General features: G+C 39.3%; 1 protein-coding gene and 1 long non-coding RNA gene across 3 annotated transcripts; both read left to right on the forward strand.

Moving 5' to 3' along the window:
• Positions 1 to 4,248: 4,248 nt before the first annotated feature.
• LOC127942787 (uncharacterized) lies at positions 4,249 to 14,678 on the forward strand. 2 transcript variants are annotated; one of them, XR_008149428.1, is made up of 5 exons: positions 4,249 to 4,364; positions 5,140 to 5,203; positions 5,308 to 5,371; positions 5,454 to 5,523; positions 13,579 to 14,678. It is a non-coding gene; the product is annotated as an uncharacterized LOC127942787 (long non-coding RNA). The 2 variants fall into 2 exon arrangements; XR_008149427.1 differs by lacking the exon at positions 13,579 to 14,678 and having other exon boundaries at positions 5,454 to 5,714.
• A 1,294-nt stretch (positions 14,679 to 15,972) lies between these two features.
• On the forward strand, positions 15,973 to 25,500 carry LOC127945060 (5-hydroxytryptamine receptor 3A-like). The gene is made up of 8 exons (XM_052541594.1): positions 15,973 to 16,126; positions 16,214 to 16,258; positions 22,230 to 22,339; positions 22,707 to 22,879; positions 23,159 to 23,319; positions 23,554 to 23,764; positions 24,786 to 24,917; positions 25,108 to 25,500. The coding sequence occupies exons 1-8, from the start codon at positions 16,043 to 16,045 to the stop codon at positions 25,356 to 25,358; spliced, it is 1,167 nt and encodes a 388-aa protein (XP_052397554.1). The 5' UTR covers positions 15,973 to 16,042; the 3' UTR covers positions 25,359 to 25,500.
• Positions 25,501 to 27,977: the final 2,477 nt, after the last annotated feature.

Consider the following 27,977-nt stretch of genomic DNA (forward strand, 5'->3'; position numbering starts at 1 on the left):
ACTTTTCTTGTTTGATTGGATCTAAGTCCTGAGGAAAAAACTATTTTTCCCTGAACCAAACATTTAATGCTGGGTCTTCTTTTGAGGCTCAGTCAAGAATAAAAGAATCCTTTTTTAGTAGATGTCTTGGCATTGTCTCTTCCTTTAATATATTATAAGGACGTCAAGCCGGCCACATCTATATATACACACACACACATATATATTATTATATATACATATATATTACATATTACATATATTATATATATATTAGTCAGCTCTCTGGGTAAAATAACAGATGGTTCAAGTAACGTTGACTTCCCATTGGATGCGATTAAATCAATATAAATTTTATAATATAGGCATCGTATATATTTCAGTCAGTTTCATGCATCTTTTTGAAATATAAAGTTAAAAAGCTAAAAAAGGAAACCACTCAGTTCTGAAAATCAGAGATCTGTGAGTGCCTTTAAAGGGTGTTGGGCGAACAGGTCTGCAGTGCAGAAGCTGACACCATTGAAACTATTTGCAAACAAAGCCACGCTGAACATGATTTACCTTCATAGCGTCACAGACTCATTGGGTAGTTTTACTTCCTTCAGCACTAATCTGTTAATCTGCCCTTAGTGCTTTGTTTACACTCCTGCGCTTTCATTGAGACCACTCATGTCTCACACCACTGCAGTAACACATGTAGCCAGTCCAACTCAAACAACCTTGAAAAGAAGGTTTTCAGAGCCTCTGTGCTACTGTATACTAAGGGAAGTTTCAGTACAACTCTTCATGTTACCCATCCAGAAATGCAATAAATGTTGCCATATCGAGAGTAATATTGCCATAAATGTTACCCAGAGGGCAAAATATATAATTTCAACATGTGTACATTCTCTAGGTTAGATGAAGTTTATAACACATATAAAATTCCCATAAGTACATATGTTAGTAATGTCCATATGATGATTTTTAAGTCAACAATATAGAAATATATAGATTTATATATAGATTTATATATAGATGTACATGTATGCATGATGTGAATGTCCAAAAATGTATTACACATGCATATTTATGGGCTAGATATACAGTACAGACCAAAAGTTTGGACACTTCTCATTCAAAGACTTTTCTTTATTTTCATGACAGTGAAAATTGTAGAGTCACACTGAAGTCATCAAGGGCTATTTGATCAAGAAGGAGAGTGATGGGGTGCTGCGCCAGATGACCTGTCCTCCACAGTCACCGGACCTGAACCCAATCCAGATGGTTTAGGGGTGAGCTGGACCGCAGACAGAAGGCAAAAGGGCCAACAAGTGCTAAGCATCTCTCGGGGAACTCCTTCAAGACTGTTGAAGACCATTTCAGGTGACTACCTCTTGAAGCTCATCAAGAGAATGCCAAGAGTGTGTAAAGCAGTAATCAAAGCTAAAGAAGAACCTACAATATGACATATTTTCAGTTGTTTCACACTTTTTTGTCATGTATATTATTCCACATGTGTTAATTCATGGTTTTGATGCCTTCAGTGTGAATCTACAATTTTCATAGTCATGAAAATAAAGAAAAGAAGGTGTTTCCAAACTGTTGGTCTGTACTATATATATATATATATATATATATATATATATATATATATATATACTATATATAGTGTGTGTGTGCAGAACATGTCATGCTATGCAATGCATTTCTCTGCATGGGTGGCCTCACTTGGTCAAGAGAGACTCCACTGTCAGCTTAAGGCGTTTGTTGCCATGGCAATGGGTAGGACTTGTGAAGCTATTCGGCTTACTGGAAACGTGCTTTATTGTTGACTTTCAGGAAGGGGTGGAGGTGCGCAGGGCTGAGGAGGAGCTGAAAGTACAGCTGTGGTGGCAGTGTTTTGGTCTGTGAGGTGTCTGCCTCATCACTGGGGTCAGGTGGCTGAGCTTTATGGCCATTCAGGTCAAACAAAAGAGAGCTGAATGCCTGATACAGCCAAACACACGTCACCATTCACACCTTTCACCTGATACCCCTGACAGCACTTCAGCAGGGCAGCATCCGGGGCATCAGCCACAGCCTGTCTGCCTCATATGATAAGACCTGCAGAAATCAATCAAAAGATTAAATAGGTCACCTAAAAATCTGTTCTGTTTTTTTTTTTTCTAAGTCTTTTAATAAAAACTGCTTAAATGTTCTAATTTAAATAAGGCCTAGTCCTGACTTAAGCTAAGCCATGTCTGAGAAACCGGGTCTTAGTAGTATACTTTTACCATATTTTTAAGAAATTCAGAAATCACATATGAAGATGTGTTTAAGTCCTACTTAAGTGAGTCAGACTGCGCTCTAAAGGTCAGCTAATAGCTTTTAATATAAATTAATATTCAAATACATTTTCAAAAATGAAAATTCTGTCATTTGCTCCCCCTAAGTGGAACACTTAGAAGATACTTTGAGGTAGGGTGACCACCTGGCTATTGCTCTGTTGCAGGTCAGCAGACCTGATTTTGCGGGACAATGCGGGACACGAGGCAGAGAAATTACTATTATTATACTAGGTGAATAAATATTGATTTTTTTTATTAGATATCTTTTTGCAGTGATGTTAACATGTTTTAAATTGCTAAAAGGGTTTATAAAAATGTTAATGACGGTGCTGACCGGCGCTGTGAACGTCACTAATAATATTTAATAGTAATATCAGTAAAATAAATATCAACATAAATAGCACGTTAACAGCACGTTAACAGAACGTGTGTATTCAATCCAAATAATTAAGTGAAAATAATAATCCAATCGCTACAAAGCACATTTCCAAATAAGCATATAAATTCCATTAGGAAAGACTAGAAAGATTAAATGCGTCCTTACCGGATTCAGTGCATCTTGAATTTATATTTTTTGTCTGATCTGGCAGCTTAGAGTAGGGCCTTCTCATTCATTATGTGTCATTAGAACTCCTGGCAGGTGTAGCTGTAGTTCACTTTCACCAGGAGTGTTTTTTTTTTTTTTTGTGTCTGTGTGGGTTTTTTTTCTCGGTGTTTATTTTCCTGCTCTGGCTAGCCGCTAGAACCAATAATAACGGCTGCGCTGCGCATGTTCAGTACGTGTTTTCTTATTAACATTTTTTTTATTGTAGAAATGTAATTTAAAGGACGATTAAATACAATGACGAAGACGAAATTAAAATGCGGGACACTGCTTATGACTTGCGGGACGCGGGACAAAGCTTCAAATTTCGGGACTGTCCCGCAAAATGCGGGACAGGTGGTCACCCTACTTTGAGGAACACTGGGAATAAAACAATGACTTTCAACTGATACATTTCCCAAAACATCTTCTTTTGTCAGCTGGAGTGTTGCAGTGATGATGTATTTTTGTGGGGCAACCTGGAACACATCACTAATTCTCTTGACAAAAACCCAATGAGATTTTTCCATTGGCTTTTGTACAATTGTGGAAAATAAGTTCTGTGATCAACAAAATTTGGTGATTTTATGATAATATCCACAAATGAACACAGCTTTTATGAATTCTAAAGCATAAATGTAATCGGCACAAGGTAAGAAAACTACACTATAAGCTATATACATACTATAGGCCACGTTGCATGACTTCAACATCACTATTAAGCTTCTGACAACTCTTTCTACATTTGAAAAAATTATAGAGTTATAATAGTTTGCAAGAGTGCAATTATAAACACGACGAGGCTGTGAAAGCATAAAAAGTTGCTATGATGAAAGCAAGAAGCGAGTTATTCACAACCTGAATCATCAGACACATTTAGATGATGGAGCAGAGGACGCTTTAAAAGTCAATATATCCCATGTGCTCCAGTTCTATCTCTCTCTCTCACACACACACACACACACAATTTTCTCCATTTTCTGCCTACTTTTAAATTTAAGGGATTGTGCATAATGAAAACGTTATGCAATTGGCCTAGTTAGATGGGTTTTCAGATTGGTGTGTCGTGTAATGTTCCCGACAACCTCTGCAGTCCCATTTATAGAGACTTGTTAGCAACCACCTTTTCTAGACAAGATATTATCTATATTATTACTGATGCGTTTTATGATGCAAAATATAATGTGACAATGTCTTGCGCTTGTGCTAAAAACATGCCAAATTATGGGCATTTAAAAAAAAAACACACACACAAAAAAAAAAACAATGACATTAAGTCGATGAAACCGGAAGTGTAAATGCACTTCTTTGAAAGGTGCACTATGTGCTGTGCTGCCATCTACTGGTAAAGACGTTCAATCGCATGAACTAACATTCAGCCTTTGCGCACTAGGACCCTGAAACGACGGAGACAGGCAGCAGTGAGTGAATATGGCAGACAGAGACACAGCGTCAGATGCTCACAAACACTATGCTTATGCCGAGCTGCTCAGGTAGCGGTTATCATTTTTTCACTGTAATAAAGCGCTAGTTTGTGGAGTTGTTTGTGGTCTGCAGTAACACAGACACTCCCAAATCATCCTGGAAACAGAAAACATGCGCGAGGCAGCAAACAAGCAAAAGTTCAATCACGTGACGCATGGGTATGACCACTGATCTATAATAGAGAACATATATAGATCAGTGGGTATGACAGAAGAAGTTGTCAGTTTAAAGAAATGTATCTGATGCAGATTTTTAATAACCCTCTGAAAATGTGAGGATCGACTCCCAATCGCTTCCATCCGAGCACACTGACATTTCTGTGGGGTCTTTCAATTATGGGCACCTCCAAACAAACATGATCAAACATGCTATCACTATTTATTTCATTTTCTACCAGCACTTTCTAGTAGTATACATACATGACGAGAATTCTCAAATTTCTCTGAAAAACTGAACAAAAGTCATTCTCCCTCAGATTATTCAACGTTACGTGTTGCAGTTGACACTGTGAACATTTTGCAATGAAATGTCTCACTCTTTAGTCTCACTAAGGCTAATATCGCAGTAATTGTATATATCATAAACACACAAACATAGTAGTTTCATACTATTTGCATAATTTGTGAGGTACTGCTTGGTTGAAAATGATAATAAAAATATTCAGGTCTAAAGTAATACTCATCTTGTTCTAGTGGAGATGATTAACTGAGGCAGTCGTGATTTGTATAAATAACTGATACTAATCATTTTCACACAATCAGTATTGAAATGTTTTTATTTCAGTCTTTGTTTATACGATCAGATGAGCACTGGACTCCCCTGGCCGAGAAGAGAGAGTAGAGAGACTGTGAGTGAAGTCATAAAAACACACACTCAATGCACAGCACACCAAAGCTGAGAAAACAGAAAGAAACGTGATGATGTTTTTGTGTTTCTTATGCATCTGCACAGAAGGAATCAAGTGAAAGCTGTCTGGATCCCTGACGAAAGACTAGTGGAGCTGCAGTCACCAGCAGTGAGTCTGTGACAGGCATCGAATGAGAAATCATCTCCATCTGTTCGTAGGCCACTCTTAGTAACTATGCCATGTTTTGCAGGGGAAGCTTTGGCTGACGATGAGTTTTTCAGAGAAGCACTCCTGAAAAGGCTCTTTTCCTTTTTGATTGTGTGAGTGGACACTTTCATACTCTTATTTATATCAGTTTTAAGTAATTTTATGTCATTGTAACTATATTTTAAGAGGAACATTTACTGGACTGAAGCAACTTAAGTTTCATTTAAATTGCTTTACACTATTGACAAATGTGTGAGTTTGAGTTCAAAACCACTGTGAAAAAGAAGAGCGAAACGTACAATAAAAGTGCACCTTTAAACATGCGCAAGTCTAATTTGTCTTCTTTAATTGAGGTTTTTGGACATTTGGGTATGTTGATAACAGATTTGACCTCAGGTAACAGTAATGTGCTTGTTCTTAAAGGGACACTCCACCCTAAAATTTACTTTTTGTCATTAATTACTTACCCTAATGTCATTCCAAACCCGTAAAAGCTCTGTTAAATTTAAGATATTTTCGATGAAAACCTGGAGGTTTGAGACTGTCCCAAAGACTGCCAAGTAGGGGTTGCACAACTAGTGATTTCTGCTAGTTGATTCCTTATTTAAAAAAATACTCGAGTTACTCGACTACTCGTGGTTCATGCTACTGTAAATGAAAAGACATTAAAAGTTCTTATCATTAAATGCTTATTAATTCATAGCCTTATGCAACAGTTACGTATGTAAATTGTCTTTATAATTATGACATTACATATTTAAATTTTCATGTAACAGCCAGTATCTGTATCTGTATCTAACAATGACAAAATTTTTTGTATCTGCATTAGGATACAACGTCATACAGTTACTTGATAAGACCGTCATGACTATCTTTTTTTTTTTATTGTTATCACTGAACAAGTATGCCGTGTTAAACTAAAATAATTATTAATTTCAAAAATAATATTTATCATGCAAGTAGAGAGATGTCATGACAAACGTTTAGTGATCATTTGAACATGACTGAATCAATTCAATGTGCACATTTTCATTACGCAGAACTCTTTGAGCCAGTCTTTTTGTGAACTTCACTAAACAAATGTGCGTATGCCACACAAACCAACAAAAGATAAAGATGCAATGTAGGACTAAGTTGGTTATAAGTCTACTCTTGAGAGAGAACTGGTTTGGTTTTTGAGAGACTGAGACACGCAATGCGTCTGTTTGATTGGTGAGCAGGCTGTGCTTATTCTATTCATTAGCATCATATCATAGCCTAAGTTTTAAATCATTGCCTTTTACATATATACAAATAATAGAATGAGTATGATGTATTATAATAGGGGATATTACTCTTGCAAAGCTCTGATTTCTGAGAGATGCACATTTCCACTGTCGGGCCAGTGCGAGCCAGGGCTTAAAGTGGGCCGGCGGGGCTAATACACTAAAAACTAAAGGTTCCTGGAGGCATCTTTTGGGGTTCTTCACTTCGCCTCACCGGCGGAACCCTCTAAAAAGCCTCTAAGCACCACTCTAAATGGGGGCGGTTCTCTGAGGAACTTTCAACGGTTCCTGCAGGAATCCTTTTATCGGGATGGCCAGGAACCACCTGGGGTGCTTCAAGGCACCATTTCCCTAATTTCAGTTCTTTAATATTCACATGATCCCCCCCACCCCGGTTTATTTTTCATGCTATTGACATTTTTAATGATTTTAAAAAACAAACTGAAAAAATAAAACAAATGTGTATAAAACATAGTTTATTGATAAAAAACAACATCCATTATCACCTTAGTCAATGCTGCACATCACAATCCCATTCATGGAAACATCAGTGTTAATACTGCTATAAACAACAACAACAAAAAAAACATTTACTTCTTGGAAAAATTATAAACAAATAAATGTGACTCAATTATCTTAGAACTTTAAAAAACATTTCATGTACCTTAAACTATGATACAATTTAAATTAATAAATTCAATTCAATTTTAGACACAATGTAATTAATAGTAACATTTTCTTTCGGGTTCTAAATAGTGGTAACTGATTGAGAGAATTCACACAGGACATTTTAAGAAATTGATAAGCCTCAAGGTAGATGTATTTAGCTTAATAAACCAGTTTCTCAGCAGCGTAAATTGTTATAGTTGGGTAAACTTCGAGAGCAGTGAATGGAAGAGTATCACAAATATATTTTTGCATTCTCATTTACTCAAATAGCAAAATGAAAAACTCTACAATAGCATTTTCACAACTTTCAATCAAAGGAAAAAAAACTGTCAGAGACTGATAACAGCAGTCAGAAGAGAGAACAATGTCAAATTTAGCATTCCTCCCAAAGACTCTGGATTAGAAACACCCTTGCATTAGCATTGACTTTTTCTGTAATTTGATACATAAAATTAAATAAAATATTTACATTTATTCATTTAGCACAGGTATTTTTTAATTATCTTAAAAATGAGGAACACCACTGGAATTATTTTTGTCATATTACTGCATTGTGGGCTAATTAAGTGCACAATGTGTGTATAATGTGTGTGTGTGTATACACTAAATATGTATACACACATGGACAAACTCATACTTACCTCATCATATACAGTCCAGGACAGCAGGACCATCATGTTACAGGAAGGGCAATGTTAGAATTACTCTGAAAACAATAAAAAAAGAGAAAAGAACTGTTAATAAACTAAATAATTGAATGTTTTAGAAGGGTTTCTGGTGTGTGTCTGCAACCGTTCACTTATTTACACACCTGCAAAAGATGGGGTACGTCCAGAGAGGTCTGTTTATTGTCAGCCAGCATCAGACATCAGCAGCTGTCTGTCCACTGCATCACAGGTGTCCACTACAGAGCCACATTTCTTTATTAACTGATGAATTCAAAAGAACACATGGGTAGTTTTTTTTTCATTTTTTAATTCATTTCATTGTGACATTGTGTATACAGTCATATATAATTTTGGATTAGGCCAAGCTGAAACACTATTTCAATGTCAAATAAATAATTAAATACTTACATAGTGCTGCTCTGTGAACCCTTTGAGACTTTTAGAGAAGTCATCCTGGATTTTCTGAGGAGAGAAAATGATCAAAACAAGTTTTATGTACGTTATGTCTAAATGAATCGAAAAATTCCCACAAAGTTGGAATGGTGTGAGAGCCGTAGATGGTTGATGGTGAGTTTTGGGCGTACTCGGCCCAGCCCAGGAACTGGTTCGAGGAGTTCTGATGACCATGGCAGAAGGTTTTGAGGAATCGCCCTACCTCTTGTATCTTTCGTTCCGTTTGATCTTGGGATTGAGGATGGTATCCAGAGGAGACGCTTACGGTCACACTTAGGAGGGAGAAAAAGACCTTCCATACACTGGAAATAAATTGGGGTACACGGTCCAACACAATGTCCTTGGAGAGGCCAAACTTGTGAAACACCCAATTAAAGAGGAGTTCTGCTGTCTCCAAGGCTGTGGGTAAACCCTGTAGGGGAATGAAACGGCAGAATTTAGAAAATCTAGTGACTATTACCAGGATACAAGTGTTACCGTCAGATGGGGGCAGATCTGTAATGAAATTCACTCTTAAGTGTGACCAGGGATGGTTGGTGATGGGTGGTGGATGAACTTTGCCGACTGGAAGATGACAGGGACTCTTGTAAGTAGCGCATTCGTTACACCCTCTGACGAACCATCTCACGTCTCCTGCCTTGTTGGGCCACAAGAAGAGTTGTGTCAGCCCCAGGGTGGGCAGTGCCTAAGGAAGTAGGAGTGGTTAGAATGAGTGGAGTGCGTTGGGTCCGTGGAACATACGGACGTCCAAGGGGCAGCCCGGCGGAGCACCAGGGGGAGCTTGAATAGGTCCACTGAATAGGGCTAGAAATGAGTGGAGTAGGGATTATATTTTCAGGCTCATCTGTACCGTCTTCAGGAGCATGGAGTCGGGACAGGGCATCAGGCATGATGTTACTACAGCGGGGTCTATACGAGATAGTGAAATTGAAATTTGTGAAGAGAGCCCATCTAGCTTGGTGGGGATTTAGGCGCTTTGCTTCTCTAAGGTATTGTAGGTTCTTATGATCTGCAAGTACAGTGAACGGATGAGCTGCGCCCTCTAGCAAGGGTCGCCACTCCTCTAATTCTAACTTGATAGCCAGCAGTTCCTGATTCCCAATGTCATAGTTCCTCTCTGCCGGGCTGAGCTTCTGGGACAAGGCGGCGCATGGATGGAGTTGAGGAGGAGAGCCCTGTCGTTGGGAGAGAACTGCTGTTAGAGGCATCCACTTCCACTAAAAATGGGAGTTCAGGGTCTGGGTGAACTAGGAGGGGAGCGGTTGTGAAGGCTTGCTTTAGGGTGGTGAAGGCCTCAGTGGCGGCTGGAGTCCAGGACAGAGACTTGGGCTTATTGTGTAGGAGGTTGGTGATGGGACTAGTGATGGTACTGTAGTTCTTTATAAACCTAGGAAGCGTTGGAGTTCTTTGACTGTGGAGGGTTGAGGCCAGGATGTGATTGCTTCTATCTTCCCCTCGTCCATGTGGATTCCTGATTCAAAGATTATGTACCCCAGGAAGTGTACTGAAAATTGGTGGAAGGAGCACTTTTCGACTTTGAGGAAGAGTTGGAATTGTCTGAGTTTAGATAGGATGGTCCTTACTATGCACGCAATGTTCTTCCAGGCTCCAGGAGTAAATGAGGATGTCGTCAATATACACAATGACAAAGTGGTTGAGGTACTCCCGGAGAACTGCATGCATGAAGTCCTGGAAGATGGAGGGGGCGTTAAATAGGCCATACGGCATGACCCTGTATTCATAGAGGGCAGTAGGGGACATGGATGCCATCTTCCAATCATTTTCCTGGCATATGCTGATGAGATTGTATGCACTGCATAAGTCTAGTTTGGAGAATATGGTGGCTCCTCGTAGTTGTTCAAGTGCTGCTGGGACAAGGGGAAGAGGATACCGGAACTTGCCGGTAATTTAGTTAAGTGCACAATAATCTTTACAGGGCCGCAAGCCTCCCTCCTTCTTCACCACAAAGAAGAAACTTGAAGTGGCAGGGGAGTTGGATGGGACAATGTAGCCTTGTTTGAGAGCTTCCTCCACATACTCCTCCATGGCCTTCCGTTCTGGAATTGAGAGAGGGTAGATCTTTCGCACAGTCCCAGGGGCGATGAGGAGGCAGTTGTGAGGCTTTGTGAGGGCAGAAGACATCATGTAATTCTTGGTAGCAGGGGGGAATGTTGACAGAACGTTTCTCAGGAGGACTTTCAATGGAGGTTGTGTTCAAGGGTAAGTTTTGTTCGGGTGACTTCACTGGAGCTGGACGATTGGGAAAACATGAAGGGAAACACTGATCACCCCACCATAAGATCTCACCAGAGGTCCATGATATAATTGGGCTATGCTACAGCAGCCAGGGATGACCCAGAATTATATCTGCTGTGGAGCCTTTGAGGATGAGGAGATTGATGGATTCCGTATGCAACAAGCCGAGTGTCAGCTGGACTGGACCCACACATGAACAGACATTCCTTCTGTTCGGCGGTTTGCCTGTGATGAAGATTATTTGGCAGCTGGTTTCAGTGCTGGAGATCAGTAGGTGGAGCTGGCGGCAGAGGTTGTCTGAGATGAAGTTCCCGGGTGACCCAGAGTCAAGGAGGGCGGTAACTGGAAGAGTGATATGGGCAGAAGTAAGATGGGCAGTAGTGGTGAGTGGATTCATTTTAATGGGTGTTAGGCGTAGAAAACTCAGCACAGGTTGAGGAGGAAGAAGGCGACAGGCCATGATGTGCCGCCCATTCGCGCCACAGTAGAGGCATAAACCTTGGGTCATTCTTCTTCGACGTTCAGTGGGTGTCAGATGGTTGGTATCTGTCTGCACAGGTTCTGGGACAGTCTCAGGAGAATTCCAGGTGTCCGCTCAGTGGTATCGTGGTGTAAGGCTGGCTGGTGAGCATTCCTGGAGGCAAGATTTTAATGGCTCGGAACATCTGGTAGCTTGTTGGATAAAACTTTCTAGACCCTGCGAGTTATCGAATGATGCCATCTGGAGGCAGAGTCGGGGTTCTAGACCTTGGCGAAACGCGGAGATCAGAGATACCTCATTCCATCCGCCAGCTGCTGCAAGAGTTCTAAACTGCAGGGTATATTCATGCATAGACAGTTTGCCCTGTTTGAGCTGGTATAGTTGCTCACCAATTGATGAATCACCCCTTGTTGTGCCAAATATCTCCTGGAAGTGTATGATGAAATGTTCGAAAGATTGAGTGGTGCTGGTCTGATGACTGGGCTTGAATACACCACTCAAGGGCGAGAATCAGAAGTGGATTGTTGTGCTGGTTGAGGCCAGGCCGTAGAAACTGGTGGCAGGATGGTCGGTTGCAATACTTGCCGTAGCAAATTCACCAGCTCATGGAAAGGGTCCGGTTTGCTCATCCTCTGTATTGGTCCGATCTTCTGTAACAAACGGACTCATGGACGGAAGGTAAAATATCAAAAGGTTTATTTTAAAAGCAGGTATGTATATGAATCTGATGAGAAGCAGGTGAGATCCGGTGAGTAGGGTTTGGAAATCTCGGTTGGATATTAGCTTACTCCATATGGCAGGTGGGGTGACCAGATGGAGAATCCGTTGCACACACCTCGGGGATAAAGCTGGAGAAGAATACTTGGAAGGGGAAAATCGCTGGAGGATCACTGGGGAGCTGGGTGAGCTGACGAGGTAATTGTGAACAGGTGCTGCTGATTAGTATTCAGGTGAGGTGGTGCGTTATGATTGACTGGGTGGTAAGCCTGACCGACTTGTGATCGTGTCTCAAAATTAATTTGAATGTTTAATTAAGATACTTTTACAAAATATTTCTAAGTTAATTGTATTTTGGTTTTAGTATGTATGTATTTATTTAATATCAGCTTTATTCATACATTATATGGATTAACTGTATTATAAATGCAATAGTGAAGCCTGTGAAACCGTGGTTTACAGTGAATTTACAACAGCTAAGGGGGTTTTAGGTAGAGGTGGGCAGATCGATACTAATATCGATAATATCGATATCAACGTTGGTATCGGTATTGATCGATATCAACGTGGAAATATCGATACTTAAGTTTCGGTTTCTCTCGTTTTGCGAACTGGCCGTGTTTGTCCAAATGCTGCTGCTGTCACAGAGCAGAGCAAGCTCTCAGGAGTGCTGCTCGTGCTCGACACTGCCCCCCCCCTCCTGTGTTGTACGTGAGTCACGTGACTCACCACTAGCGCTACCACCAGCAGTCAGGCGCGCGCCACTCAGCCGCGCATTTCTAACAGCAGTCAGTAAGAGGCTTATTTACAGTAATTGGTTTTAATTTATGATTTTTTTAATCCTGAAAAGAAGTGCACTAAAGAGGAGAAACGTTATTTTGTTCTCATTATATCGTATTACAAGAAGAATTTGTTTTACATTTTTTATATTTACTGTGAAGTAAAACTTTGTGACTTTGTTTATTTAAGAAAAAAATCCTGAAAAGAAGTGCACTAAAGAGGAGAAACATTTTTTGTTAACATGCTACTTAAAAAGAGAATTTGTTTTTACATTTTTAATATTTGTGAAGTAATCATTTTGTAACTTTGTTTATTTAAATAAAAGAGAAGTAACCAAAAGTTGTTTCTGAACAAAAGCATTTGTAGTACTGATTAATAACCCAAAATGCAAATCACAAAAACAAATTAAAAGTCACGAAAATTCATTTAGATTTAGGTTGAAGATGCATCCTCCTTAATTATTAAAAAGTATCGGTATTGGTATCGGTATCGGCGATACTGGCCCTGTATTTACTTGGTATCGGATCGATACCAAATCTAGCGGTATCGCACACCTCTAGTTTTAGGCACTCCGCATCACATCATGCCTAACAACACCTATGCCAATTTTCAATGTAATTATTTAATAATATGTAAAATGTTATTTTATGATATGCAAACAAAAGGATATGTGTAAATAATACATTTTTGATCATTAAAATCACAATAAAAACGTTGTATCATTAGATCATTAGATTATCTAGGCTAATATCTCCTCAACTGACATGATTTTTGTGCTTATGAAAGTTGGTGGGTCACCTTTGGAACTGTTTGTGGAGAATGCCTTTTGTTGACTTGCTTTCGTGTGACATCCATCTTTTTTGTCCTGTTATGGTGCAGGTGAACTGCTGGACCACATCAGCATTATCAAGTCTTCAAGCTGGTCTGAAGGGGGTTTCCAGTTGGGTATAGCTCACTTTTAATATCCTGTACACTGCTTTCCTCAATGAGCATTTATGCAACGCCACATACACGCTGTCAGAGTAACCTGGTAGCTTTGCCCTTTGTCTCAAAGTTGAAGTCAAATAAGGGTTTGAGATGATTGCACTGCTGTTTTAAATGATCTGTTTTCTCAGCTTGTCCCTGTCAGGGCAGTGGAAGATTAGTTTTGATGTTTACCAACTGGACACGGTGGCAGAGTTTAAAAAGAGCCACCCTGGAAAGCCTTACACCCGTATGTGTGTCTGTATTTGAACAATTCACTGAGATGGGTCTGCTGACTTATTACCTGTATTATGAACACACGGGATGAGTGATTGTCTTTTCCCTGCTGTGTTGGTTTTGTCATTTTGCCTTAGTTATACAGTGGCTGGATGGTACTGACTGCTGATTCATGCTGGAAAATCATTTGATGCTTTTGCAGTATTTAGCAGTGGAATGGAATATGCAAGTCATTCATCAAAATGTTTAATAACACGCTTTGGCCTCGTAGTATGATCTCTGATGTCACAGTTTTGATGGTCCTGTGTCTGATCTGCATGCCATGAAGCAGCTGTCCTTCCAAAGAGGGGACGTCCCAGTGACTTCTGCAGTGGTGGGTTCGCAGTGACATCTCCTTTTATTGCTTCAGGGATTTCAAACTGCAGATAGATGTGTATTAAAGGATGATTTCTGAAACTAAAATTGGACTTTAAAAACATTTGAATCTCTGGGATCTCTTAAAGAGATAGTTCACCCAACACTGGATGATCATTTACTCTTCTTCATGTTGTTTCAAGAATGTTGGTAACCAAATAGTTTTGCTTGCCATTGACTTCCTTTTGGAAGTGGGACATTGTATAAAACATTGTATAAAATATCTGAACTTTGAACATAATTTAAAACCAAAACAACTAAGTCATACAATTTTGGAATGACAAGAGGGATGAATAAATCATGACAGGATTTTCATTTGTTTGGGTCAAATGCCTCTTTATGTTGATTTTAATACAGAATGTGTAACGTGCAAATTCTGTCTAGGTTTTATGAAGTTTTAGTTAGTTTCAACAATAAGGCAAAGAGAAAAGTGAGACACATTCACACTTTATAAGGCATGACTAGAACATAAACCAAATGGCAAACAGCACACCAGACAAAGCATGTATATTAATGTCACAAGAATGACATCAGCTCTTTGTATAGGTTTTTTTTTTCTCTCTTTTCGCTGCTCATACTCGTTATAAAACTAAGAACAAAAGAGTAGGTTGAACAGGGTTCTCATTTGCACTATATAAATGTGAGCCAGTGACAGTCAATCCTGTTCAGTGCTGAATCTCTGTCTGACCCTTTGCCATGTGTCTAGGGTGGCTACTGTTTTATCTTGCTTCATTCGGTAAGTGTGTTTTAAACGTCCAGCTGTAAAGTCTGTTTATGAGTGTTATCTGGGTCATATTTTCCATTGCTATCTATGCATCTGAAAGAAGTGCTTAATTGTATTTAATGTGCACTTAAGATAATATTTGTAAAAATATTTGTGCTTTCAGATAATATAATGAAATAAAAGACCACTTAAGTGTGCTTAAAGAAAGACCCTATTTTCGATTCCAATACACTGTTTAAGTGAACTTTTAAAAACTTAACTTTTTTAATAATGTTGAAATTAAATGTTGAACTTTGACTCATTAAATCATGTTTTAATTATCTTTTGTCATGCTTTATAGTACGCTTATTTTGATGTGTTGACTAGCATAAAGTACATGTAAAGTATGTGATTTTAATTGATCTGTAGTGTTATTCAATATAATGTTAAAATTACAATAAAGCTAATATATTTCAAATTCATCACAAGTGTGTAATTAGAACCATATTTAAATACAATACACAAGTTTGAATAGAAATGTAAATGTTCATGCATATTAAAGTAGTTTATTATAAACACTTGTCAGTACACTTACCATATTTCAAAGACAATAGAAGTAATTATGAAATTACTTAAAAGAGGTACTCGAGTCCTTCTTAAGTGGGTCAAAAACATTCTAAAATTCTGGATTTAATATAAATTTTACTCGAATTCAATTAACTTGCTAAGTGTCCAAAAACACTACAGTCATTTCACACTTAATGAAATTATTCCTGCACTGTTTTCAGAAGTATGCTAAAGTGTGAAGGGTAACTACAAACAGTTACATGGATAATTGCATTTTAGAGTCTGCTTCTAGCATTGTTGTTATCTGTAGTTGAAAAGTACACGTTCAGGATGAAAGTTTAAATGTGACACGTGAGATTTGAATGAAGCGGGATCTGTGCAGGGTCGGCGTCTGCGAATGGAAACTGCAGTTACAAGGCGCTTATCGAACATCTCGGATTGGGCAGTGATGACATTCAGATGACGTCCATGCGGCCCGTGTTAAACTGGAAAATCCCTACCCTTGTTTATACAGACCTGTATGTGACCTCCATCACAGAAGTGGTAAACACAGCCTGATTGAACTGAATGCCATGACACATGAAGACCAGCAGCTGTATGTCACCACTCAACACTTCTTTCTTTCTACAGAATGAAAAAGCCCAGAGTCTCTCAACACAAGTCACAATTGCGCATGTAAGTGTTTTCAAAACTTATAAACCTTGTGCAGTCTGAAGTTTTGTCTGGAAGTAATAATAATAATAGCTAATTAATATGCCAAATTATACTTCATTTGTAGCAAGTAACTTCTTAACTGATCAACCGAAGCAACACAATGAAAGGTCTCAATATTTTGTCAAATGGAAACCTATTAAAAAAAAAATATTGTATATTATTTGTGGCCCTGGAGCACAAAACCAGTCTTAAGTCGCCTCGGTAAATTTGTAGCAATAGCCAAAAAACATTGTATGTTTCACAAACCACGATGGAGGCAGAGGGTTTAGTGCAAGTGAACAGTTTATTAACAAGTGGTAATGTGACAAGGTGTTGTAGAGTTGGAAATTAACACACGGAGAGTTAGTTTAGGAATGTCACTGGAGATCATCGAGGGGATATCTGAGGGCATAGGAGAGACAGGTTAGTAGAGAGAGGTCGGGCACCTGTTCATGGTAGTGAATGGTAGACCGGACTGAGGTGAAGGTTTCTTTATCCTGGTGAGTGATTGCTGGGTGCAGGTGATCAGGTGATCGTGCTTGATGAGAGTCAGGTGCGGGTGATGATTGGGGTGGCTGTGACTGAGGGTTCCTGACAGTATGGGTCAAAATTATAGATTTTTCTTTTATGTTAAAAATAATTAGGATATTAAGTTAAGATCATGTTCCATGAAGATATTTTGTAAATATATTAAAACTTCATTTTTTTATTAAAAATATGCATTCCTAAGAACTTAACTTGGACAAGTTTAAAGGCGATTTTCTCAATCTTTTATTATCATTATTTTTTTTTATCTCAACCTGATCCTAATAAACCATACACCAATGGAGCGCTTATTTATTCAGCTTTCTATTATTTATGATGTATAAATCTCAATTTCAAAAATAATTGTCCCTTATGACTGGTTTTGTGGTCCAGGGTCACATTTGTAAGTAAAATGTTTATGATTCCAAGGAGGAAAAGACCACTATAATCACTATTAAATAATCATTACTGATCTGCTAATATATCCACTCCTAAAAAGGACATACAGTAGTACCATAACAAAATTAAAAATTCATCTAACTCTCGCATGCTTTTTAAAACATTTTCCTTGCTCCTTTGTCCTCCTCCTCCCACTCCTGCTTCATCTCTAATAGCTGACAGCTATGCCATGTTTTTCATTAATAAAATTAAAAACATCAGTGCACAATTTTCCACACCACAATCTGTCAAGCACATCTCACCAGCAAACATACACTCATTTACATCCTTCTCTTCACTCTCTGATGCAGAAGTCTCCAAACTCATCCTTTCTAATAATCCTACTACTTTCCCGCTTGATCCTATTCCATCTCATGCAGTTGTACCTGCACTCACTCACATAATTAACACATCCCTTCACACTGGTGTTTTTCCCTCATCATTTAGACAAACTAGTATAATTCCACTACTTAAGAAACCCACCCTCATCCCATCTCTTTTAGAGAACTACAGACCAGTTTCCCTTCTTCCTTTCATTGAAAAAGGGCATTTCAGGAACCGCACTCCAGTGTTTTGAGTCTTAACTATCATCTAGGTCCTTCAAAGTATCTTGGGGAGGTGAGGTGTCCAAGTCACAAAATCTAACTATTGGGGTGCCTCAAGGCTCAGTTCTTGGACCACTTCTCTTCTTTGTCTACATGGCATCATTAGGTTCTGTCATTCAGAAACATGGCTTTTCATATCACTGCTATGCTGATGACACTCAACTTTACCTCTCATTCCATACTGATGATCTGACGGTAGCTACTCGCATCTCAGCTTGTCTAAAAGACATTTCTTCCTGGATGATGGACCATCACCTTCAACTCAACCTTGCCAAGACAGAACTGCTTGTGATTCCAGCAAACCCATCGTTTCATCACAATTTCACCATCAAGTTAGGCACATCAACCATAACTCCTTCAAAAACAGCCAGAAACCTTGGAGTTATGATTGATGAACAGCTGACTTTCTCAGACCATATTGCTAAAACTCTCAGATCCTGCAGATTTGCTTAATTCAACATTAAGAAGATCTGGGCCCGGTTTCCCGATAACGCTCACTCTTAGCGTGCTAAGAAGACCTCGAAAGATATATCTTACCAAAGTTGTTTATGTTCCTAAGTGTGTTCCCCGAAGTGTCCCTTAGGAAGCTTCTTAGCACGCTGCCTCTTACGTCCGACGTAACAAGAGCGCTGTCCAAAGTGAGGGTGCTGAATTAGTTGGTCTCGATTGTTCAGGAATCGATTTTCCACTTCACGCGAAGGTGCAATACAGCGTTAAGAAAGACAACACGTTCTATGCAAATGAAACACTCCTCAAATTATTACAGTAACATTTATGTTAACATATTTTAAGTTATCAGTAGAATATAGACTATAAATTTAATTATCAAATGGTCAGTAATATGTTCACACGATATGTTATGACGGTTAGACGAACCGGGGATCCCTCGCTAATCATCCACCCTCCTTATCCCATTGTGCCACTTGTGCCGCTTCTTGACATGGGTTTAACGACTTATAAAAATTATATAATACACTTTTATATTAATGGTATGGTACTTTGCAATCAGAATTGATTGGCAAGCAGCTGCAGTTACTTCTGTTTAATGCGGTATTGATTGCAGTTGGTTTATGTTTTATTTAAAGCAACATATCTACAATGAACAGAGAGAGAGAGAGAGTTAGATACAGAATAAGATGGGGAAGCAACGTAAAAAAGGGCACCAAGCCTCTCGTCAGAGGAAGTTGAAGCTTTGCTGGACATTGCCACCAGTGTGGACGCACCTCTACACAGAGGTCTTGATTAGGCCGTGGCCCTCTCCCACGACCTCGATGAATCTCTCTGTAGCAAAAAAAAAAAAAAAAAAAACGTAGCACTGGGCTTCAGGGTTTAAAGCAAAATTCTGCTGCATTATCCTGGCAAGCGCAGGTCTGAGAAGGTCCAGCAGCTCCATAATGAGTTGTCTTGGGAGCAAAGTTTTATTTTAATATAGCCACGTCAGGCAAAATGTCAGAAGGGCTTAAGTTTTGCAGAATAAAAAAATTTACATGGACTGAATGGCTCCGCGTCCGGCTCCGTCTTGGATTCAATACAAGGACACGTTGGATCGCTGATTACCCATTTATAGATCTTAGCCATTTAGAGCCAAATTGTTTGCCACATTTTAATTTAACATTTAACATTTTAGGACCAGGGGGAGGGACGGAGGGCTAGGTAAAAAGGGGAAACAGAGACAAGAGGACCAGATAAAATGGGGAAACAGAGACAAGAAGTGCAAACACAAAAACAAGGAGCCCAGGAGGGAGGTGGACCGGCGGAGGATCAGGGGGAGGGACGGAGGGCCAGGTCCTTAGAGGGAAACAGAGAGAAAGACAAAGACAAGGAACCCAGGAGTGAGGTGGACCAGAGGAGGATCAGGGGGAGGGACGGAGGGCCAGGTCCATAGATGGAAACAGATAGAAGAGAAACAAAAACAAAACAACAACAAAACACAAGTCCAGAAAGGGCATAACGTGAAGCCCACCAGGGCGGAGCAGAAAACCACCACATCCGTGCGGTTGAGACAGAAGCCCACCAGGGCAGCGCAGAAAACCACCACATCCCTGCGGTCGAGGCAGAAGCCTCCCAGGCCAGCGCAGCAGCCCACAAAATCTTTGTGGTCGAGACAGAAGCCCACCAGGGCGGAGAAGCAGAAGACCACCACCTCTGTGTGGTCGAGACAGAAGCTCACCAGGACAGCGCAGAAGACCATCACATCCGTGCGGTCGAGACAGAAGCCCCTCAGGGCGGCACAGAAGACCACCACAGTGGATCAATGACACAGGAGAGCAAGTCTGGTTAGGCAAGTCTGAAACAGAGAACATGAACAAGTTAAGGGTAGCCTCCGTGGCCACGACAGGATCATTCGAGCGCTCAGAGAGTTTGGCTGAGACGTGACAAGGCTCTGGAAGTTACGCAGAGGCGAGGAGAGACTCTGGTAGTTCAGCCGAGCCGAGGAGAGGCTCTAGTAGTTCAGCAGAGATGTGGAGAGGCTCTGGTAGTTCAGCATAGACGTGGGGAGGCTCTGTTAGTTCAGCAGAGACGTGGGGAGGCTCTGGTAGTTCAGCAGAGACGTGGGGAGGCTCTGGTAGTTCAGCAGAGGCGTGGGGAGGCTCTGTTAGTTCAGCAGAGGCGTGGGGAGGCTCTGTTAGTTCAGCAGAGACGTGGGGAGGCTCTGGTAGTTCAGCAGAGGCGTGGGGAGGCTCTGTTAGTTCAGCAGAGACGTGGGGAGGCTCTGTTAGTTCAGCAGAGACGTGGGGAGGCTCTGGTAGTTCAGCAGAGGCGTGGGGAGGCTCTGTTAGTTCAGCAGAGGCGTGGGGAGGCTCTGGTAGTTCAGCAGAGACGTGGGGAGGCTCTGGTAGTTCAGCAGAGACGTGGGGAGGCTCTGGTAGTTCAGCAGAGGCGTGGGGAGGCTCTGGTAGTTCAGCAGAGGCGTGGGGAGGCTCTGTTAGTTCAGCAGAGGCGTGGGGAGGCTCTGTTAGTTCAGCAGAGGCGTGGGGAGGCTCTGGTAGTTCAGCAGAGACGTGGGGAGGCTCTGGTAGTTCAGCAGAGGCGTGGAGAGGCTCTGTTAGTTTAGCAGAGGCGTGGAGAGGCTCTGTTAGTTCAGCAGAGGCGTGGGGAGGCTCTGTTAGTTCAGCAGAGACATGGGGAGGCTCTGTTAGTTCAGCAGAGACATGGGGAGGCTCTGGTAGTTCCACAGAGATGTGGAGAGACTCTTGTAATCCCATAGTGTTTAGACTGGATTCCAGAAGATCAATGCTGACTTGACTCTGCTCATGAAGATTATTGGTGGCCTGACTGCTCATTAAGATCATTAGTGACACTCCAGAGTGTCAATGGTGACTAGCCCTGACTCTGGAAGGTCAACGGTGACTAGCCCTGACTCTGGAAGGTCAACGGTGACTAGCACTGACTCTGGAAGGTCAACGGTGACTAGCACTGACTCTGGAAGGTCAACGGTGACTAGCACTGACTCTGGAAGGTCAACGGTGACTAGCACTGACTCTGGAAGGTCGGTGGCTGGGGAGGATCAAAAAACATACAGCTGGATCTTAGTAGATGGAGTCCTTCTGTGACGATCGTGACCCAGTGAAACACAGGGAAAGAGAGATCCAATAGCAGTATGTTCTTTTATTTAGGGTAATCCAAATCCTTATCCAACAAGCCAGGGTCAAAACCAGAAACAATCCAAAAAATAACAAACAGGGAAGGAACAGGAAGGGAACAGGAACAGGAACTCGGAATGCGAGGAATCTCGGAAGACAAGAAGACTGGGTACGAAAGGAAATGGAAGCAAAGGACTCCATGCAGACAACAGAAAAAACTGGTTAATATAGGGAGGCTAATGACTAATGAGTGAAGACACCTGGTGCAATTAACAGGAGTGCAATTACTGTGATGAAGGGACAAGGCTAGTGGGAATTTGTAGTGCCTACGGTGAGGTGCCTAAGGGGAAGTGAGCCCACTAGCGGACACCCAGGGAAACAGAGACGAGACAGCATGACAGAAATGACCTCCCCAAACCAATCCGAGCAGCTGAGTCCTTAGCCATCTTCAAGAATCGGCTTAAAACACATCTCTTACATCTTTATTTGACCCTCTAACTTTAACACTCACTATTCTAATTCTATTCTTTAAAAAATCTAACTACCTTTCAAATCTTTTTGTATTCTATTTTCTTTTCATTTACATATACAGTTATAAAAAAGACCTTTAACACTAGCTTGCTCTATTCTTTTTATTTTTATTTATTATATTATTTAAAAGCCCTTGCTATGTGTACTGCTTTTAAGCTAACTGAGACTTGTTATAGCACTTGTATACCATTCCTCTTTTGTTGTTTTGATTGCTTCCATTGTCCTCATTTGTAGCGTCTGCTAAATGACTAAATGTAAATAACTTTTCAGGGTTGGTTCAGTGAGTTCACGAAATGGAACCCAGTGGACTTTTGTGGAATCAAAATATGTCCAGTTAAAAAGGATATGGTTTGGTCTCCTGACATCATCATCACTGAAAGGTCTGAAAATGGCATTCTTTTATGTAGTGTAAATTTAGATTGATTTGTTACTTGTAGAAAACTATGAAAAGAGTTCATATGAGGAGGGGTTCTTTGTATTCCGAAAACATTTAGGGAAAACGTACCAGTCCAAAAATATATGGATATCTTTTACAAGTTTCTAGATAAACTATGTAAAGGTGTAAAACTTTTGACTGATTGAAGTTTCAGTGGAGGGACAGAAATCTCAAAATATGTTTACATTTTAATGAATGAATAAAAGTCTTATTAGTTTTGAATGACATGAAGGTGAGAAAATGATTTTTCATGTTTTGAGGTAAACCATCCCTGCAATGTTGACTTCTGTTATTTTGTTTTGTCTATTCAGCATCAAGACTGAGTTTGCAACAAAGGAGAATCCGTATGTCCAGTTGATGTGTGAAGGCATTATTGTGGCATCTAACACTTTTGCTGTGACCACGGCCTGCAAGATGAACCTGCACCGATTTCCCTTCGACGTCCAAATCTGCACTTTTACCCTCCAGTCTCCAATCCATTCAAGTACATTTGAAACTCAGAAATCAGGGTCGATCAGGGTTGGGCAAAATTCAGACTTGAATAATTCGGTTCATGAAAGTGAAAATTAATTATTCACACCCACAAGATGCTTTATTTGTATTTGAATTTTAATGACAGGAAGAGCAATATTGCACATCAGATTGTAAAGATCAAAACCATCATGAATGTGGACTAAATATGGGTATTGGTGCACAAGCTCAACTCATATTTCACCTGCTGGACATTCAGTCACTGTAATGTCGTGTTGTTGTGTTTTCTCAGAGGAGGAGCTCATAATCCGTCCGTTCTCTGGCGCATCATTCCTGACCCTCAGCTCCAAGCAGGCCTTTCAGACTCAGGGAGAATGGGAATTCCTCAGTATCAACATGTCTAACACCAATGTCTCTTATCTAGGACAACAACAGGATCAGCTGATATATACGGTACAGAGTGAACATCACATCCATCCTGCTCAGAGTCATGCTTGTGTTAAAACTCTCTCCATAGATGAAAAAGTACTGTACGGTACATCGTACTTCTAAATAAGAAAACAAGCTTTTCAGTAATTGCACATCTGATTGTACAGCAGCACAGTTGAGATACTGCGATCAGATGTTGTGACCGCCGTTAATAGACCGAACAAAAAAAGTAGAAGTAGTTTCCCTTCTTTCTTGCAGATCACCATGAAGAGGAGGCCGTTACTGTATGTCATTAACTTTCTAATGCCGGTATTTTACTTCCTTATTCTGGATTTGGCCTCCTTCTTCATCGATTCAAGTGGAGGAGAAAAGTTGGGTTTTAAAGTAACTCTGCTTCTGGCTATTTCGGTGTTACTGCTGCTTCTTCAAGACATGCTGCCCTCTACTGCCAGTGATATCCCCCTGATTGGTGAGAGTTGTGTTCATCATTTACTGCACTTCACAATCCATTTTGAGATTTAGATTTAGTCAGCCGGAAGTGACATTGTATTATGTTGAACATCAAAGTCTTCTGTGTTTGTTTGTTAATGAGGGATTTGTGGGCACATCAGTGTTTTGAGGTTTATGGAGAAAAAGTTGTAGTTTTTACGTGGAAGTAAAAAAATTAAATTATAGCCTTTGGGGTAAGATGGGCCACCCAGAGTTGGCACAGAAGTTAATAGTGTTATTATATTTAAATGCAATACTATTGTAATTAATGGTGTTATTATTTAAAGATACAGACTATCTTTCTCTTATGAATATAATAAAACTAAATACTTTTTACAGTTATGAAGGATGCAGTACTACTCTATAGGTACTCAAGATTAACAGGAGATTGAGTGAAAACGAGCATTTCACCCCCCCTTTAACGTCTCCATGAATTAGATGTACATTTCAGACATCTTAGTTATTGTGTAAAACCAGAAAATTGTTTTTCATAGTGTTGCTAGTGTGACATATCTTTAAATGTTTTAAATGTATGTATTCATATGTCAATATTTAAGTCATAGATGAATTGCACCTTTCAGATTCCATTTGTCATTGGCTACTCAAATATTCAACTAAATAGTCAAAAAAAAAAAAACCTGAATAATTGATTTAGTATTTTACATGAATGACACTTTTAAAACATGAATGGCACATAAAAAAACTAAATATCAATAAAAATTGAAATCCGTTTAGATTTAGGAGGCTTCTTACCCCTCTTTTAATGTATTTGACATTTTGTGCTATAACAACTATGTCGCTCAGTGTATTAGTATATTTTTTTTTCATAAAAAAAAAGTTTAGAAATAACAATTAACAATGATAGTATGTCATCATTTGCTATTTTTTTTTCTTGTCTGTTGAATTAAATAAATACAATTTGATTTTTAAAATTAGATTGCTTCATACACATATTTTATTGCTATTTATATTTATATTTGTATTTATATTTGTTTTCACAGGGGTTTATTGTGTGGTCATTTTCACTCTGATTGGCATCAGCGTTCTGGAGACCATTCTTATGAATTTTCTGATGGCTAAAGCAAATCAGACAGATGCAGGAAGACCAACGCAAAGCTCATCTGCTCTTTCTGGTAAACATTTACCCAACATCTGAATATGAGGGGTTTAAGCTTATTAGTTTTATAGTTTTATAGTTAATTCTAATAATAAAAAAAAACAGCTGCAGACAGGGAAACATGTAAATCCATTTTATTCCATTATGAGCCCTTAAACAGAAAGTGGTCCTTGGTATCTCTTAAGTTTCTATGATTCCTCTCACAGATGCTGTGAAGGACACTAAGGGCCCTGCGGACTCAGTTACAGACCGTCACGAGGAGCAGCTGTATGCGCTGGATGTTCTGAAGCAGATCCTCATGCAGTTTCAGGCTTCTGCTACTCATCAGAACCAACTAGAGAAGAAATCCCTGAGCTGGACCAGAGTGGTATCAATAATCAATCTGATCTTCTTCTTTCTGTATGTAACCACAGTTATTGTGTTTCTGATAACGCTGTCTGAGGCTTGGTTCATGTGAGTAAATGTCCACTTATGTACCTCTACGTGAGATGCAAAGGCTTCTTCTGCACGACTAGATTATGATTAGAAATAGCCAGTGTTGGTTTTCTATTGTAGTTTATGCACATTATACTATTATATAGAAATAAAATATAAATACATTAAAAAACGTTTACCATATATACAAAATGTTGTTGTTGTTGTTGTTGTTTTTATTTTGAAGAAATAGACTAAACATATTCATGAATTCAAGAGGAGCTACACACATTCACCAAATTCATCCACTGGGTGTTTAAGCATGGTAAGGTACCATCCTGAAATACAAGGAATGAATTAAATTCAGCAATACTGACATCAAAAACAATGTGTTTTATTTAATTGACTACGTCTGTTTTTTATTAACTAAAAACACATTGTTTACATAATTGCAATCGTAAAATCATTAGAAGTACCATAATATCATTGGTAGAGAACTATAGTACGCAGATAAACTTTTTATTAGGATCATGCACTGTCAAAAATGAGTTCCTGACCATATTAATAGTTATTCATTTTCAGATAATGTCTCTAGTGGTACTACTATAGATCTTGGCATTACAAATGCAGGAAAAACAAAGAAATACATTATTATGTAAGCTGCAACTATATAATGAAGAAAGATTTGAAAGATTTTAAGATTAATATTAAATATTTATTATTATTTAAAATGAAAGATTTTAAAAAGATTCACAAAAAGTAGGGCTCAAAGGCTTTGCCCTACTTCCAGCTTCCCAACGTGCCCTGGAGTCCCAGACACTAAATCCACCAGTTTTCATAAACAATATATGTTGCTTTCTTATGAGCCGGTGTCCTGATATTTTATCCATCAGATTTTCCTACCCGAATTTACTGCGCATGTGCACATCAATATCGCGTCCTTTTTCTCATGCTAAACAAAGATGTTTAAAGTATCTACATTACTGTAAGAGTAGGTTTAGGGTTGGGGTAGGTGTAGACTTTAATAAAAATAGGTAGAAAAGAATATTTATTGTTGGTTTCCTGTAGCTGTATCCCTTCTAGCTACAACCACGGATATTACATAATTACTGTATTTCCAGTACTGTAAGGGTAGGTTTAGGGTTGTGGTAGATGTAGACGTTAATAAACCATAATTTTACAGTAGCATTTTTCATTGTCAAATTGTACTACCCACTGTTTTAGTGGGAGGTAGGAAAATCTGACAGTGTAGGACAAATCGATAGAAACACCGGGTAGGATAAAATGTCAGGACACCAGCTATGAAGAATCCATTCTATTAGGAAAAAATATAGATTTAATAGTAACAATAAAAAAAATACGGTACTTATTAAAATAATCACCCTTTACTTAAATATATGAATGCAGAAAACCGCTGTTAACAGGTTAATATAACGTTTCCCAGTCTACGACTAGTAAAATAATGGCAACTTTGACGAACACGGCTCTCCTCAGAGTAGCTGCGAGTGCTGAGTCTTATTCTTGTGTGACAGGTATCAGCATTAAGGCACAATACTGCCACCTGGGAGCTCAACCAGGTACTGAGGCTGGAGTATTTACATGTGGTGTTATCATAAGAGAACTGTTCATTTTAAATACTGCGGTTGTCGCTAATACCGATATATTGTCACACAGTAAATAAACACGATAACGATAATTGATGCTTTGAATATCACGGTTATCGTCAGGTGTATATACCTATATATTGAGACAGCCCTATTATATAAAGGCCTCGAATAATCTGTTCAGAGATAGATAGATAGATAGATAGATAGATAGATACCAACTTGTAAACCCCTTGTAAAAACTAAAACTTAAAAATCTTACCGTAACCTGAAATCTGTATCCACTGGAAATTTTTCTGTTGCAATTGCTGCCTCCTCTCTCTCATCCGTACTCAACCTCCTTAGCCCTGATGAGATACTCTCAGCCTATAATGAATCTATTTGTAATATTTTGGATGACCTTGCTCCACTAAAAACTAGAACTTTCCCTTCTGCTCAGTCCTCTCCTTGGTTCACCCCTGTACTTAAAGTAGCGAAAGCTGAATGAAGGTGTCTTGGACGACATCATAAAAAATCCTCCCTTGCTGCGAATGCTATTGCTTTCTCAGATTCAGTAGTGAAATATAAAGAAGCACTTAACACTGCATGCACTACCTATCTCTCTACTTTCATTAATAAAGCCAAGTGCAAACCTAAAACTTTTTTCTCTGAGATCAACAATCTTGATAAACCATTGTCCACAGCTATTGTTTTAATGCCTCTGTTGATCTTTGTGAAAGCTTTCAGTCTTTTTTCCTACATAAAATTTATAACATTTACCAAGACTTTTCTCCATCTCTTTTTCCCGACCTTTCTCCATGTCCATTAGGTCATCCACTCAATACTTTCTTTAATTAGTTGATATCACCCCAATCCTTAAGAAACCTGGTCTTGACAACACAGATCTGATTTTAAATCAGTATCAAACCTTCCATTTGTCGCTAAAATTTTTGAGAATATAATTCTCAGGTTTAGTCTCATTTAAACAAAATCTTTATGAGCAGTTTCAATCTGGTTTTAGTCCCTCTCATAGCACAGAAACAACACTTTTAAAAGTGGTTAATGATCTCTGATTTAGG

Source organism: Carassius gibelio, chromosome A3, assembly GCF_023724105.1.
Source record: "Carassius gibelio isolate Cgi1373 ecotype wild population from Czech Republic chromosome A3, carGib1.2-hapl.c, whole genome shotgun sequence".
In the NCBI taxonomy this organism is placed as follows: domain Eukaryota; kingdom Metazoa; phylum Chordata; class Actinopteri; order Cypriniformes; family Cyprinidae; genus Carassius; species Carassius gibelio.